This window comes from Mesoplodon densirostris, chromosome 11 (assembly GCF_025265405.1).
Source record: "Mesoplodon densirostris isolate mMesDen1 chromosome 11, mMesDen1 primary haplotype, whole genome shotgun sequence".
Lineage (NCBI taxonomy): Eukaryota > Metazoa > Chordata > Mammalia > Artiodactyla > Ziphiidae > Mesoplodon > Mesoplodon densirostris.
In genome coordinates, this window is record NC_082671.1 from 86476458 (window position 1) to 86491286 (window position 14829).

Here is a 14829-nt window from a genome sequence, read left to right on the forward strand (position 1 = left end):
GCGGAGCACAGGCTCTGGACGCACAGGCTCAGTGGCCAGGGCTCACGGGCCCAGCCGCTCCGCGGCATGTGGGATCTTCCCGGACCGGGGCACGAACCCGTGTTCCCTGCATCGGCAGGCAGACTCTCAACCAGTGCGCCACCAGGGAAGCCCCTGTATCCTTCTTTATCCCCCCACCAGAGGTAAATACTGTCCTGAAATTTGTGTATATGATGCTCTTATGTTTCTTAATAGTTTATATATCTTTGGTCTCCTAAAAAATGTCATTTATTCTTCATATTTTAACTTTATCTGAATAGAATCTCACAACAGGTAATTTTATGTGGCTTGCTTTTTTTGTTTCTCAGTATTGTTGGTGAAATTCATCCATATTGATTTTCTTAGCTCAAGTTTTGCTTGTGGCTTATCTTTTCACTTTATTATTATTTCTTTTCATAAGCAGAAGTTTTAAAACTGTAATGTTGTTGAATCTTTATGGTTTATGCTTTTTTGTGAACTGCTTTTTATGCCTTGAGATCATAATGATATTCTTCCATTTTCCTCTGGCAGTTTTAAAAATTGTGTTTTCTCCTTTAGGTCTTTAATCTATCTGGCATTGATTTTTGTGTACGCCTTGAGGTAGGGATCAATTTTTTTTTTTCCCCAAGTGAAAAGGCAGAGCACGTCACTCCATTCCTTTGCTTAAAAATTTCCAGGCGGGGGGCTTCCCTGGTGGCGCAGTGGTTGAGAGTCCGCCTGCCGATGCAGGGGACACGGGTTTGTGCCCCGGTCCAGGAAGATCCCACATGCCGTGGAGCGGCTGGGCCCGTGAGCCATGGCTGCTGGGCCTGTGCATCCGGAGCCTGTGCTCCGCAAGGGGAGAGGCCACAACGGTGAGAGGACCGCGTAACAACAACAACAACGACAAAATTTCCAAATCTTCCCATTTTCCTCAGAGTTCTTAAAATGGCCTAAATGGCCCTATGTGATCTAGTCCTTTGAAATGTCTCTGATTTCATCTACTGTTGTTCCAGAGAACACTAGCCTCCTTGCTCTTTCTTGAACACTCCCAAATGTTCCTGCTTCAGGGCCTTTGTACTTGCTGTTCCTTCTTTCTGCAGTGTTCAGATATCTACATGGCTGGCTGTCTTTTTCCCAAGTCTCTGCTCAGATGTCACCTTATCATGGAGGCCTTCCCTGGCCACCCTAGCTAAAATCACACACACACACTCACATTTCATATCTCTCTTCTCTGCTTTGGAGTAACTTACCTGAAACACTCCCTGGGCCTGGTGCAGTTGTATCATATACAGTGGGGGGGTGGGGGGAGTATTTTAAAGTGTTGATTTAATTTTTTGAACGTTTTAGAACTGTATGGGCTTTTCTATTTCTTCTTAAGTTAGTTTTAATAAGTTTATCCTTTTTATTTAAAAATATATTTTTTATTTTACTTTCTGAATGGTTAATATATGCACACAGTTCAAGCATTCAAATTTAAAAAACATACACAGTGAGAAATAAATCCCCAGCCCTCCTTTTAGCTACCTAGTTCCTCTCTCCTTCCATCAGTGTCTTGTCTGTTTCCCTAGTTTTATGTTAATCCTCCCAGAAATACGCTATGCATATTTAAGCATAAACATATATTGTTTTTATATAAACGGTGGAATACCACATATATTATTCTGCACATTGCTTTTTTCACTTAACTGTATATGTTAGAGATATTTCTATAGCTATACATAGAGAGCTGCCATTCTATTGCAGGTACCTAACACTCCACTGGATGCCTGTATCATAATTTATTGATACTTAGTCTCCTCCTGAAGGACATTGAGATTGTTCTCAATTTTTGCAGTGGCCTTCTAACCAGTGTCCCTTACCCATCTTTAATCAGTGCTTCACACAGCTATCAGATATTTCCTCTTCTTAAATTTCCATCCTGATATTGTCATGTCCCCATTCAGAAACCTCCAGCAGCTGCCCAATACCCAAGAATAGGGCTGAACTTCTTAGCCTTGAAAGTAGAGCCCTGCACCACATGGTGTCCACCTACTTTTTCCATCATGTCTTTCTGTTCCTGAAGAGACTCCCTGAACTGATGACTTGAGGTTTTCCAAATGTACCCTTGTTTTTATGCTCAGTATTTTTCTTCCGCCTGCACTTCCCTCCCTGCTCAACCCATTGAAGGGAGGAGCACATCCCTCCTTCCTTCTAGGCTGGTCACATGCACTGCACTTTCCATATTTCAACTCAGTCTCCCACTAGTACACACTTCATAACCAGACCAGGTGTTCTGAATGTCTCTTCTAGATGCCATCTTTCTTGTGGGCAGGGACTCTTCCCTGGAAATAGGGAATACTAAAATGAAAAGATATGTCTTGACTTCTAAGTAGCTTCCAACATAAAGGTGAGCCAGACATGCAAAATTAAAATACACACCACCACAGATCGTAGTTTAGGGGGAAGTGTATTCTTTGCTCAGTGGAATCAGAAGAAGAAAAATATGAGCTTAAAAAAACCCCAAAAAACAAAAAAAAAAACCCAACTCTGGTCCCTACTCCAGGGCCTGGCACATAGAAGATGTCCCGTAAGTGCATTTTGAATAAGAGTAACACGAAAGGAAGCATTTAAGGCAAGCCTCACAACATCTTGCCAAAAATCCATCTTTTATCATAAACATACAGATTAAGTCAACAAATAGTGGAGATGTCGCTCATCTCTTGAGGAAAAAGGGCAGTGTGGGAGGGGGTGGAATCAAGTTTCAGCAAGGGAGGGAGGCAAACAGCAGCACCTGGAGAGTGGTCTCGTGCGGGCGGGGCGCGCAGGGGGAGGGGCGGAGAGGGGCAGGGGGAGGAGACTCTCGCGTCCCTGCCCCGCCCTCTCCCCCACCCCAAGGCGGTGGCGGCGGTGGCGGCGGCGGCGGCGGCGGCGCAGGGCGGCCGCGAGGGTGTCGGTAGCATCTGTGGCAGCCCGCGCCGCCCCCTGGCCGAGGCTCCCCCACGGCGAGCCCGAGCCCGAGCACGGCAGGCAGCTCGCGGCGCGGCGGCACGGGGCCCCGGGAAAGTTCCCAGCGCGAGCGCCGAGATGCCGGGCAGCGACACGGCGCTCACCGTGGACCGGACCTACTCCGACCCGGGCCGGCACCACCGCTGCAAGAGCCGGGTGAGATGCGGGCGCGGAGTGGCGGTGGGGGCGCCCGGCCGAGGGGCGAGGCCGGGTGGGCTTGGGCTCCCGCGGGAACGACGTCGCCCTGCGCGTTTCTCCGCCTCCCTCCCTCCCTCTCTTCCCGGCGGCCCCGAGTCCGGGCTTCCCCGCTCAGTTCGAGCTGACGGGGTTGGGAAGTGGGGAGTGGGAGCCCGGCCCGCGGTTCCGAGACCCCAGGTCCCCCTCCCGGGCGGGGGCGGCGCAAAGCACCGCTTGCCGTCTTTCTCAGCTCGTCGGTCCCAGCGCGCCCGGGTCTCCCCGACGGCCGGTGCTCCGCCCTCTCTGCCAGGGAGCGCCCGCTGCGCGGTGCGGGACGTGAGGGGATCCCGCCATCCGCAGCACCGTGTTCGCGGAGGACGGCCTCCTTCCCTCTTTGTAAGCTCCGGTGCTGCCGCCGCGTCTCCGCAGCCGTCGGGGATTTCGGGCTCGGGGCTGGTGGCCGGAGCCCGCGCGCTGCGCGCGGCCGGAGCGCGGAGGGGCGGCGGACCAGCTTCCCGGTTTCCCGCGGCCGCTCCTCCCGGCTCTGCCCCAGTGAAAAGTCATTCTGCGCGCTGCCTCTTAAGAGTTTTTAGCCGGGCGGAGCCGGCGCCCTCTCCATTGTTTGCAGGGTAATTTGCTGTTGCTGATTTTGGCTGTGGGCGAAAATAGCTTTTCAGAGTATGCAGCGGAGACGAGCCGTACAGTGCTTGAACGTAGAGGGAGGCCTCAGCCTGAGCTCTGGTCCCTCGGGGATACCTTTACTCTCCTGAGGTGTTTAATCGTCCAGGCTCAACACTTCGCTCTCCCCTTGGCTGATTGAAGTGCCATTTAGAACAGCAGCTCCTCCACCCTGGCATTTGTTCGGGCAGGGGATACCTGGAGGTGTTCTTTGCTCTAACCGCTCACTTGTCCGATCTCAGCCTTTGAGTGCCAGCCTCCCTGCATCGAGTTCACGGAGGTAGGGTCGTGCTCGCACCGGTTAATCAATTTAACAGAATGATTTAATTTTTTTCGGATTAAATATATTTAGTGGAATAATACTTACCTCCTGCATCCAGTTCGCTCTCCCCTCCCCCCAAATAGTTCTCTTAATTTTTTGCAGTTTCTTTAAAAGTTGCATAACAGTTTGTCATGAAAATAACTAGAAACTCCATTTGGAAGAAAACATTGATAAAAGATCTTTGGTTACCTACAGTTAGAAGTTTTTGGAGGGATGGCTGCGGGTGAATACAGTGTTAAATGCGAAGAAAGGTGAAGATCTTTTTCTAGTGCGTTTGTAATTGGAAGGGGTGGCCCATAATGTAGCTGACAGAAGAAATTTCAGATTTGAAAAAAATGTGGAAGCTGGGTTTCTCTTGTCACAACTGTGATGATCTTCGCATAAACAACAGGATTAGTAATCTTTGAGGGATGGATGGCTCGCTGAGCCCATTTAAGCAGTTTGGCAAAACTCACGGAACTTTCCAAAACTCACTCTTTTTACTACTGAGATGGAAAATGGCAAAGCAGATGTGTAAGTCAGCTGAAGACTTTATCTCTCCTGTATCTGCCATTGTTCCATTTCCACACGCATTTTTTCTATTAAAGGACCGCAACCTTATGTGAAGGGTGTTTCTTATTTTGTTTAAAATTCTACTGACAGGGCTTCCCTGGTGGCGCAGTGGTTGGGAGTCCGCCTGCCAATGCAGGGGACACAGGTTCGTGCCCCGGTCTGGGAAGATCCCACATGCCGCGGAGCGGCTGGGCCCGTGAGCCATGGCCGCTGAGCCTGCATGTCCGGAGCCTGTGCTCTGCAACGGGAGAGGCCACAACAGTGAGAGGCCCGCGGGAAAAAAAAAAAAAAAAAAAATTCTACTGACAGTATCAAACTACTACATTGTTTTGTTAGCATGGAGATACCTGGTTTTTATATAGACCACGTATTAAAACTGAGTTAGACTTTATATGTACTGATTATTCTAAATTAGCTTATTGGGCAAATGAAATCTGGTGAGGACTGGAAGAAATTGGATCAAAGAAGGCTAGAGCTTCAGTGGACAGTGATCACAAGTTCTACAGCACTGATGATGCTGAGATCACAAGTTCTACAGCACTGATGATGCTGAGATGCTGAGTTTAAACATGCTGATGTTTAAACTTCTTGACTGTCTGCTTTTAGGGTTTTTGTTGAGACAGTGGGGAATAGAAAGAATGAGTGGCATTTTTGAAAACTCCTAAAAGCCTTTCTCAAGTGGGGCTGATGTAATTTTGATCTGTCCTGAAGGCAGCAGTAAGTCTGCTGTAAGGAAGGAAAGTCAGCAGTAATTTTCCTGTGCAGAAGGTAGCCCATTAGATGATTCTAATTCCTATTTTGTGGAACTCACTTAGACGTAGCTATAAAGAGTTATTTTCTTTACACTCAGAATGTATATAATGCCGAGGGAAAACATCAAGTGGCACTAAGGTTTAATTTCTTGATGTCACCTTCTCGACTTAGCAATAAACCATCTAGTACAGGATTTAAAAATAACTTTTTTGTGGACTCATTTGGTAACTGAGCTCCCCTAAAAACACTATAATGAGAACTGGCGGTGCATGTGAAGAGCTGATTAACTTTCAGAGATATGCAGATTCCTCCGAGGCAGGGGCTAAGACTATGAGATCAAGTTCTTGGTTACCGAATGGTCATTTTTTGAGTTCAAAATCGATACTTTGTTGAGAAAACAGGGAACATACACATCTCTCTTGCTGAGCTTGTTTAAGCCTTTGAGACTGGAATAATAATGAGGCAGTGTACTATTTTAACAGTGTACAAGTCTATTTTTACAGCCAGGTGGATTAACCTAAATTTTTCCCCCCTCAGTGAAAATTTAATGTAACTGATGAATTCTGTGATTGTCTCTAAGCTGACAAGTCAGGATCATTCACAGTTTTAAACTTCATCTGGGTAAAACTCAGAAATGGTACATGTTAAAACTCAATGCACATATTATCCCTCTGCTTTAAAATAAAGAGCATCTGTAATTAGAATCCTGCTTTTTTTTATGCCCTAGATAAAAATTGTTATCTTTTTATTTATTTATATTTTTAAAATATTTATTTATTTATTTGGCTGCGCTGGGTCTTAGTTGCCGCACATGGGATCTTTAGTTGCGGCATGCGAACTCTTTGTTGCGGCATGTGGGATTTAGTTCCCTGACCAGGGATCAAACCCAGGCCCCCTGCATTGGGAGCATGGAGTCTTAGCCACTGGACTACCAGGGAAGTCCCCTATGATCTTTTTAAGAATATAGGCAGTCTGCTTTCTAGACAGCAACTGGTTTTTATTAATCAATTATGTCTGAATCACATTTTTGTTAGTCCTCATTTTAAATGTCCTCAAATACCATCTTCAGCCACTTGGGTGTAGTGGTGAACAGCTGTGGCTCTGGGAGCAGAAGGCCTGGATCGTATTCTGGCTCTTCACACTTCCCAGCCGGGTGACTGCTGGGGCAGGGTCTCACCTTTCTGAGCCTCCAGTTCCCCATCTATAAAAGGTGATAATAATCCCTATTTTTGGGGAGTGATTATGAGTCTTCAATCAGAGAATCTGTAAAAACGATGGTTGTGTATACTCAAGTATTAGCTGTTTTTCTCCACATATGTAAGGTGGATAATTTTTTTTTCTTGCTCTGTTGATACCACTAATCAGAACTGCTAGCTGTCCTGAGTGCCTGCCTTCCCCCCATCTCTAGTCTGCCAGCCATGCCACTGGATCTTTGACATTTCTCTGGAATCGATTCCTTCCATGTTCCCCAGTCATCCCACCTTAGTTTAGCCACTGAAGACCTCAGGAGGAGAAAACTGGTACGTTAGCTTCCTCTTTGGTCTCTGATGTCATCAGCTTCTGTTCCATCTAGCCCGCAAGGACCAGACTGCTCTGTCTACAGAACCCCTTTCATCCGGCTAGTCCGCAGAAGACAGGGTCTGTGCTGGTAGTGCTGCTTCCTAACCGTGTCACCTTGGACCTTAGAGTCATCCGAAGTCTTAGCTTCCTCTTCCACACCATAGAGGTGTTGTGAGTAGTAAATGAGTAATGTCTAAAAATGTCAGGTCCACAGTGAGAACTCAATCGATAGTGGCCAGTTTTTGTTATTACTATATAAGACATATTTATAAGCTTGGAAATGGAAAGACTAATTTTGTGAATAATATAGAGACTTTTCTGGCACTTTTAGCATTTGGTGCCTCCCTCCATTGCACATGCCTCATCGATTGATTGTTTACATGTTTATAAACTATAGACACTGGCACTTTGAGAGCAAGAAGTTTCATTCAGCAAATATTTGTGAGCACCTTCTCTGGGCTAGCTGCAGGCATCAGGAATATAAGGGTGAATGAAACGGGCTGGCCCCTCTGGAAACTTAATATCTGGTGAGTGTATCTTATTTATACTTGTGGCCCTAGGAAATACCCTTCTCTTTTACAGGAGGAAGTGATGATAGTAAGTAGTCTCTAGCATCTGAAGTAAAACCTGTGTTGGGCATGGTTGCTACCTGTAGTACATCTTTATACATTCTGAGGTTTGGAAATTGATCCAGAATTGCACGATGAGTAATGGCCAGAGGCAGTGAGGAAGAAGAGGATGTCAGATCCCTTCTCACCATGGAAATGGCTGGGCAGTGGTGTAGTAAGTTGATGATCGCATGCTTACTCCCTGGGCAGGAACCAGAGTGAGTGGAAACTGACTTCTGTTGTAGGTGACACTGACCTGGTGAAGTGGTAAACTGAGTAAGTGGTGTGTGAGTACACTTTTAATCAGTGACTTGTTTTATTCTAAAGAGTTAATTAAAGGGACGGTGAATAGATGAACGTCCAGGTCAGAATTTTCTCAAGTGCAACACGAATGATTGATGCGGTGCATGTTTTGTGAGCGATGCTTTGCTGCAGTATCACCGGGTCTCCCTTTAGATCGGCGCATGCTGCGGTCCACCAGCGTGCTTGCTTGTCACGTCCACTGTAGAACACCAAAACAGCTGCTACCAAGTTGGGTCGCAGGACTTCTTTGCTTCAGATCCACCACCTGGGTTTCCAGGGCTGCTCTTAAGGTCAGAAATCAGCCTCATCCTTCTAGGTGGATATTGCCCAAGTCTTAACTTAGGAGAGGCTGTAGCTTTCAGCCCTGCTGTTTCTTAACTGTGTTTTCATGTTTTCAGCAGAGAGGGGGGTGGTGAGAGAGAAGAGAACCACGAATCACTGTACTGTGAATCAGAATGAGGACTTTACATTCCTCAGCAAAGGGACTTCATAGTTGTGCATGATCTGTGCATAATCCAGCTGCTTCCACTGACTTGGGGGAGGGAGATGCTCCTTGAAGGAGAACGTAGTGTGTGTTGATTATTCCTCTGTAAGAAGGCAAAAAGTACGTAAATGAAAAGAAGAATGCAGCAATGGTGATAATAGCCAACGTGTACCAATTCCTTACTATACACCAGGCATGATATTAAGCACTTCAAATTCACTACCTTCTTAATCCTCACAATATCCTATTTATAGTTCCATTTTACGGATGAGGAAGTTAAGGCCCAGATGGGTTAAGTAATTTGTCCAAGGCCCTGTGGCTATTAGGACATGGTGGAACCAGGGCTTGATGAACCCAGATCTAATAACAGAGCTGGCACTTTAACCACTTCCCAATCTTGTGCTTTTGAGCTGAGTATTGGAGAGCAGCTCCGTCTTATTTTATTTTATTTTTTTGTCTGCGTTGGGTCTTCATTGCTGCATGCGGGCTTTCTCTAGTTGCGGCGAGCTGGGGCTACTCTTCTCACTGCGGTGGCTTCCCTTGTTGCGGAGCATGGGCTCTAGGCGCGCGGGCTTCAGTAGTTGCAGCACGTGGGCTCAGCAGTTGGGGCACACGTGCCCTAGAGCGTAGGCTTAGTAGTTGTGGCACACAGGCTCAGTTGCTCCGCAGCATGTGGGATCTTCCTGGACCAGGGATCAGACCCGTGTCCCCTGCATTGGCAGGTGGGCTCCTAACCGCTGCGCTACCAGGGAAGTACGAGCAGTTCAGTCCTATTAAACTTGCTGAGTGCTTGGGGATGGATTGCTCAACTTCCACAGGGTGCCCAGCCAAAATTGTGCGCTCGGGATTCTTAGGACACAGCACTTTGCCAGTGCTTTGCAGATAGTTGTACATTCCCAGTAAGCATTTGGAGAATGCATGATTTATGAACTTTTTATAATGCCTAAGATGTAAGAATTTTGAGAGTAGTTGGGGACATCTTCAAGGCTGTTAAATAAGCTTATGATTTAAAGACATTGTCAAGGAATCTTCTGCCTGGTCTTTGGTCTCTGGAGGATGAGCAGTTGAAGTACACAACGAGGGTCGTTTCTCCTTGTGACAATTGAGTCATGTTCTGGCCTCACAGGATCTCCCCGTAGGACTTGAACTTCACTGAGCTGAAGGCATGCACTTTTCATACTTAAGGCAGAGGGTTGGTAAGTTAGACTCAAAGGTTTCACCATGTTAGAACTGAAGGAGAATTCAGGCATTAACTCCAGACCATTCCACTTGCAGAAGTAGGAAAGTGACATCCAGCCAGACTGTAACCAGTGAAATTACGTAACTAATACAGACTGATTAGGACTAACCATTATACCAGCTTCTCTCTTAGAAGAGAATATCTTTAAAGAAAACTGCTTAAAACATTTTAAAATACCAAGTTAATTGCTAAGTTACGTGTGATAAACATCTAAAAATTGAACTCGGGTGAAATGGGAATTTCTAACTATTTTCAGTAGAGAATTAATTGATGAACAGATTTAAAATTTTGTGTTTTTAGGTGAAAAAAGGCTGAATTTGAATGATTTAGTGTTGGGCCATTATCCTTCTGAATTTATTTCCAGATTTTTGGTGGGGCTGGAGTGAAGAGGAGGGGTAACACTTCATATCTCAAACACTTAGCTGCACTGGGTCCGCTGCCACGGTTTAAACATTATCTTTTCTGAGGTCACTTTTATTGTCATTTTTTTTTTTCAAAATAAAGTTTTGAGAAGTGAGTTCATCTTTGTCTGACCTTCTACCTGTTGGGTAAGGGTACTGGGAAAAAACATACACCATATGCAGAAGTCTTGGAATATATCATATACGGACTTCACTTAGAATTCATCCCCAGTCTTCTGTCACCTCTGAAGCTCTCCGTTCCTGTGAGTCCCTTTTGAGAGCATCTTCCAGCACCAAGTGGCTTTGGTATATATAATTTCCATATAACAGAGCCTGTAAACACAAACCGAAAACATCATCTGGTTCTTAGCCGAAGAAATAGTCATGTGCTGTAACCCCGAGGGAAGACAGGGATGGGGTCCTTCGGCCTTTTGAGAGATGGCACGTCCAGTGCCCATCCCCAGGGACATGCCTCCCTGAGTGAAAGTGTGTGTGGTTCCTGTCTTACATGCTGACTTGAGAGCCCAACCCAGGTGCGGCTTTACCCCGGAGTACCCAGCTGTTCCACAGGCACCTCGAAGTCCGTGTGTCAGACTTAACTCGTTCTCTCAAATCTCCCCCAATTCCTGATGAATGCTTTTCCCACACAGCCAGCCCCCAAACTGGATGCATGGGAAGCCCCCTCAATCAGCCCCCCTCGTCCACCACATCCAGTGGTTTACTTCTTAAATTTCCTCAACCACCTTTTCCTTTTTATCCCCAACCTCACTTATGCAGTTTACTTCTAGATTTGAGGGCTGCAGCAAAGGGTGCAGAGTCTGGACTTTGGAGCCAAGCTGGAATGTCAGCTTCTCCACCTACCAGCTGTGTGAATGACTGCGAGAAGTGGCATTGGGAAACCCATCACAGCGTTTGTTGTTCTGACATTGAGTCATTCTTTGTCTATCGCAGAGTTCCCCAAACTTCACTCATTCCCACGCCTCCTACAAACAGCTTCGGGCCACCTGTACCCTTATTTGCTTAATATTTCTAAATCAATTCACTCCTTAAAATTTTATCTTTAAAGTATCCATGTGACTACTCTAGCTGCGTACTGTCTGGGCCTCTGAGGCCTGCAGCACCAGATGAAAAAGATGAGCAAATGCGGGAGCTTTGTCAGGGAGCTGTTAGTGCAGAACAAGACTTTCTCCTGGACTGAAGCAGCTGTGTGGGGTTGAGGACGGTTTTCAAGGGACTGACTCACTTCCGGTGATTCTGTGTTTAACGCTTTCATTTTTGTCCTCCTAAAATGATTCAGAATCATTGAGGAAAACACTGGTGTTAATGTATCATCTCCCTTCCTTTATGAAACAGTTCTTTTAGACCATTTGCCTAGAAAATGCTTAGAAATATATATTTTTTCTTCTCATGGATTGTGAAAATTTGAATAATTGAATATTTTGGGATGAACAAAAGTGCACCCTGTTGAGTTGAAGGCAGTCTTGTCTGGGTAGGGATACTTGGGAGAAGTTGGGAAAACAAGAGTTGTGTTCCAGGCTGTGTTGCTAGTCTTCCCGTGACCTGCGAGAAACCAAGGCGAGGGAAGGCCTGAGGCTAAAGAATGGATCATCCGGAAGATACGGTTTCTTTGGGAACTTCAGGCAAGGACAGAAAGTGGGTGGAGAAGAAGTATAAGCTCTGTGTGTTTCTGAAGTAAAGTTGAATCTAATTAAGCTGTATCTGTAGGCTTGTTGTAATGTAAGGAAACTAAATGATGCCTTCTTGAGCTGCATCCTTTCTCAGAAAATTTGATGTAAGCACTTGTCCAAAAATAAAGTCTGCCCTTAGTGAAAGCTATGCTTCAACACCTCGGTATATTTACTCATGTGTGTGCAAGTGTGTGTTGGGACCGAAAGCCCCTCTTTTTCTGTCTTTGTAAAGATGTTGTCATAATCCAGAAGGCTTGGAACTCGGCTTCAGTGGTGTACTATTTTAATCTCACTAATTGGAACAGGTGGCCTGGATTTGAGAGTGAATCACTAGTTGGCATAGATTTTAATTTATCTGAACATATGAGGCCCATTCAGTAAGAGCTGTTCAGGCTGTGCATTGGCATCAGGCAAAGTGCTCGAAAGCTTCAACCATTAAAAGCACAGGAGACAGAGAGGAGGGCTGAAGAAATGTAGTTGAATAGTTTGCTGCTTTAACTCCATTCTTTTTTTTTTTTTTTTTTTTTTTGCGGTACGTGGGCCTCTGTTGTAGCCTCTCCCGTCGCGGAGCACAGGCTCTGGATGCGCAGGCCCAGCGGCCACGGCTCATGGGCCCAGCCGCCCCGCGACACGTGGGATCTCCCCGGACTGGGGCACGAACCCGTGTCCCCTGCACCGGCAGGCGGACCCTCAACCACTGTGCCACCAGGGAAGCCCTCCATTCTTAAATATTGGGTGAAGAGCTATAAAGGAACGTGGTTAAGGAAAGCTTGTCTAGATGCTTGAGACGTCTACTTGTAAACATTTCTCCAAATGAGGAAAATTCTTATGTACATCCTTTGAATTCACCCCACAAGATGGCATGTTTCAAGAGGACTTCATGCTGTCCTCCTGGCTCTGTAGGTCTTAGCACATCGACAGGCGTGAGGTGAAGGGGTGTGCCTGGGCGACTCAGCTTACCGCAAGTGCTCAAGTTGAGGTACCTTAAGACACCTCTCATGAAATCATGCATGGTCTCCTGATCATGAGCTTCTCTAGCTGGACCACTGCTTTACTTTTAGAGTAACTGTATGCTTTGCATAGTGTCTTGTCAATATCTTGCTTTAAATCCTTCAGACAGAATCCCAGCTTCTTACCCTGACACCAGAGCCTCTTCATCTGACCTCTGTCTTTCACCCTCTCTCTGCCCTTGAGCTCTGGTCTCCTTTCTTTGTGGGCTCCCATGCCTCCCCTTTCTGCCTGTGGGCACTTGCTTCATCCTCTCACATGGGGTTGGTTATGTTTTCTATCCAGACATGGAGCCTGGTACATAGTTGGGGCTTGTAAATACTGACCAAATGAGTGGATGTGGGTATGCTCTACAGGACTTCAGAAGCTGGAAAGTGTATTCTACTCTTGGTCCATATCAATGCAGATTAATCGACCTTGTTATAATTGCTGTACAGGATTCCACTATATGGGTATTCCATAATTTATTTAACCATTTCCTTATTAAAGGATACTTGTATTACTTCCAGTCTTTGATTATTATAGGCACCTCATTGACTGCCCTTGGGCATGCTTCTTTTCCCACGTGTGAAGAATATGTTAATAGGCTAAATTCTTAAACGTGGGATTATTCGTCAAAGGGTGTGTGCATTTTAAATCATGATATTGTGTAATTGAACACCGCCCCTGTGCAGCAGAGAGCTAAACTGATACAGTTTATGTTACGGTCAGTGTATGAACATGCCTCAGCTCACATCTTTCCGACACACAGGGTATTGTCAAGTTTGTTGATCTTCACCAGTCTGGTAGGTGAAAACTGGTACCTCATTTTAATTTATATTTTTCCTGATACGAACGAGGTTGATTGTATTTTTAAATTTTTATTTTGAAATAATTACAGACCCACAGGAAGTTGCAAAAAAATAGTACAGAAATGTCCGTGTACCAACCCTCTACCCAACCCGGATTCTCCCAAGGGTTACATCTTACGTAATTATAGTACAATGTGTTAATATTTTCACACACTTAAAAAACATTTGTCTTTATTGTGAACTACCTGTTTATATATTCTGGCCATTTATCTATTGGGTTATTCATCTCTTAGTTTGACTTGTAGAAGTTTCTTACTTATTAAATAGGTTGTTTGCACCTACATTTTTTCCAGTTTGTCATTTCTGACTTAATTTTCTACTGTTGCATAAAAAATTACTACAAATCTAGCAACTTAAAACAACACCCATTTATCATCTCACGGTTTCCATGGGCCAAGAATCCAGACCCAGCTTACCTGCATCCTCTGCTCAGTTTCATCAGCCTAAAATCAAGGTGTCAGCCAGGCCCACAGTCTTGTCTGAGGCTTGGAATACTTTTCCAAGCTCACTGGTTGTTTACCCAGTTAAGTTCCTTGCAGCTGTAGGACTGAGGCCCTCAGCCCCCAGAGGCTGCCTACTATTCCCTGCCATGTGGCCCTCTCCACAACATGGTAGGCTGTTTCTTCAAGGCCAGTAGGAGAGCGTCTCTGTTGCACTACCTCTAGACAAGGGCTCTTTTAGAGGGCTCACCTGATAGGCCAGGCCCACTCATTATTCCATCTTTTGATGAACTAAAGTCAACTGTCAACCGATTAGGAACCTTAATTAAATCTGCAGAATTCTTTCACCCTTGCCATATATTGTAACCTAATTATGGGAGTAAAATCCCGTCATGGTCACACGTCTTGCTCATATACAAGGAGAGGTTATCTGACAGGGTGTATACACCAGTGGGTAGGAATCTTGGGGGCTCTCTTAGAATTCTGCCTTCCACACTGATTTAATGACATGTTGTATGTGTATAGAGCTAGCATGTGCCAAACACCAAATAAATATTAACCAGACTTTGCCATGAAGAAATTTAAAAATTTTAGCGCCTACAGGTTTGTGTCATTCTTAGAATGGTCTTCCAGATTTTAAGAGCCTTTAAAAAACCAAAACACCATGTTTTTTTAAATACGTTTTATGATTTTTGTTTTTGTGTATTTTAATCTTGATCCAGTTAGAATTTGATTCTCTTTAAGATGTCTACACATAAATGACATACTTACCCCTGCAC

At 45.4% G+C, this 14829-nt stretch overlaps 1 protein-coding gene across 1 annotated transcript in view; it reads left to right on the plus strand.

Moving 5' to 3' along the window:
• The first annotated feature begins 3063 nt into the window (after positions 1-3063).
• Positions 3064-14829, plus strand: part of TMCC3 (transmembrane and coiled-coil domain family 3) — a 67743-nt gene continuing 55977 nt past the window's right edge. Inside the window, exon 1 of the mRNA XM_060113185.1 lies at positions 3064-3141. Coding sequence (XP_059969168.1) covers positions 3064-3141 — 78 coding nt within the window. The remainder of the gene's footprint in view (positions 3142-14829) is intronic.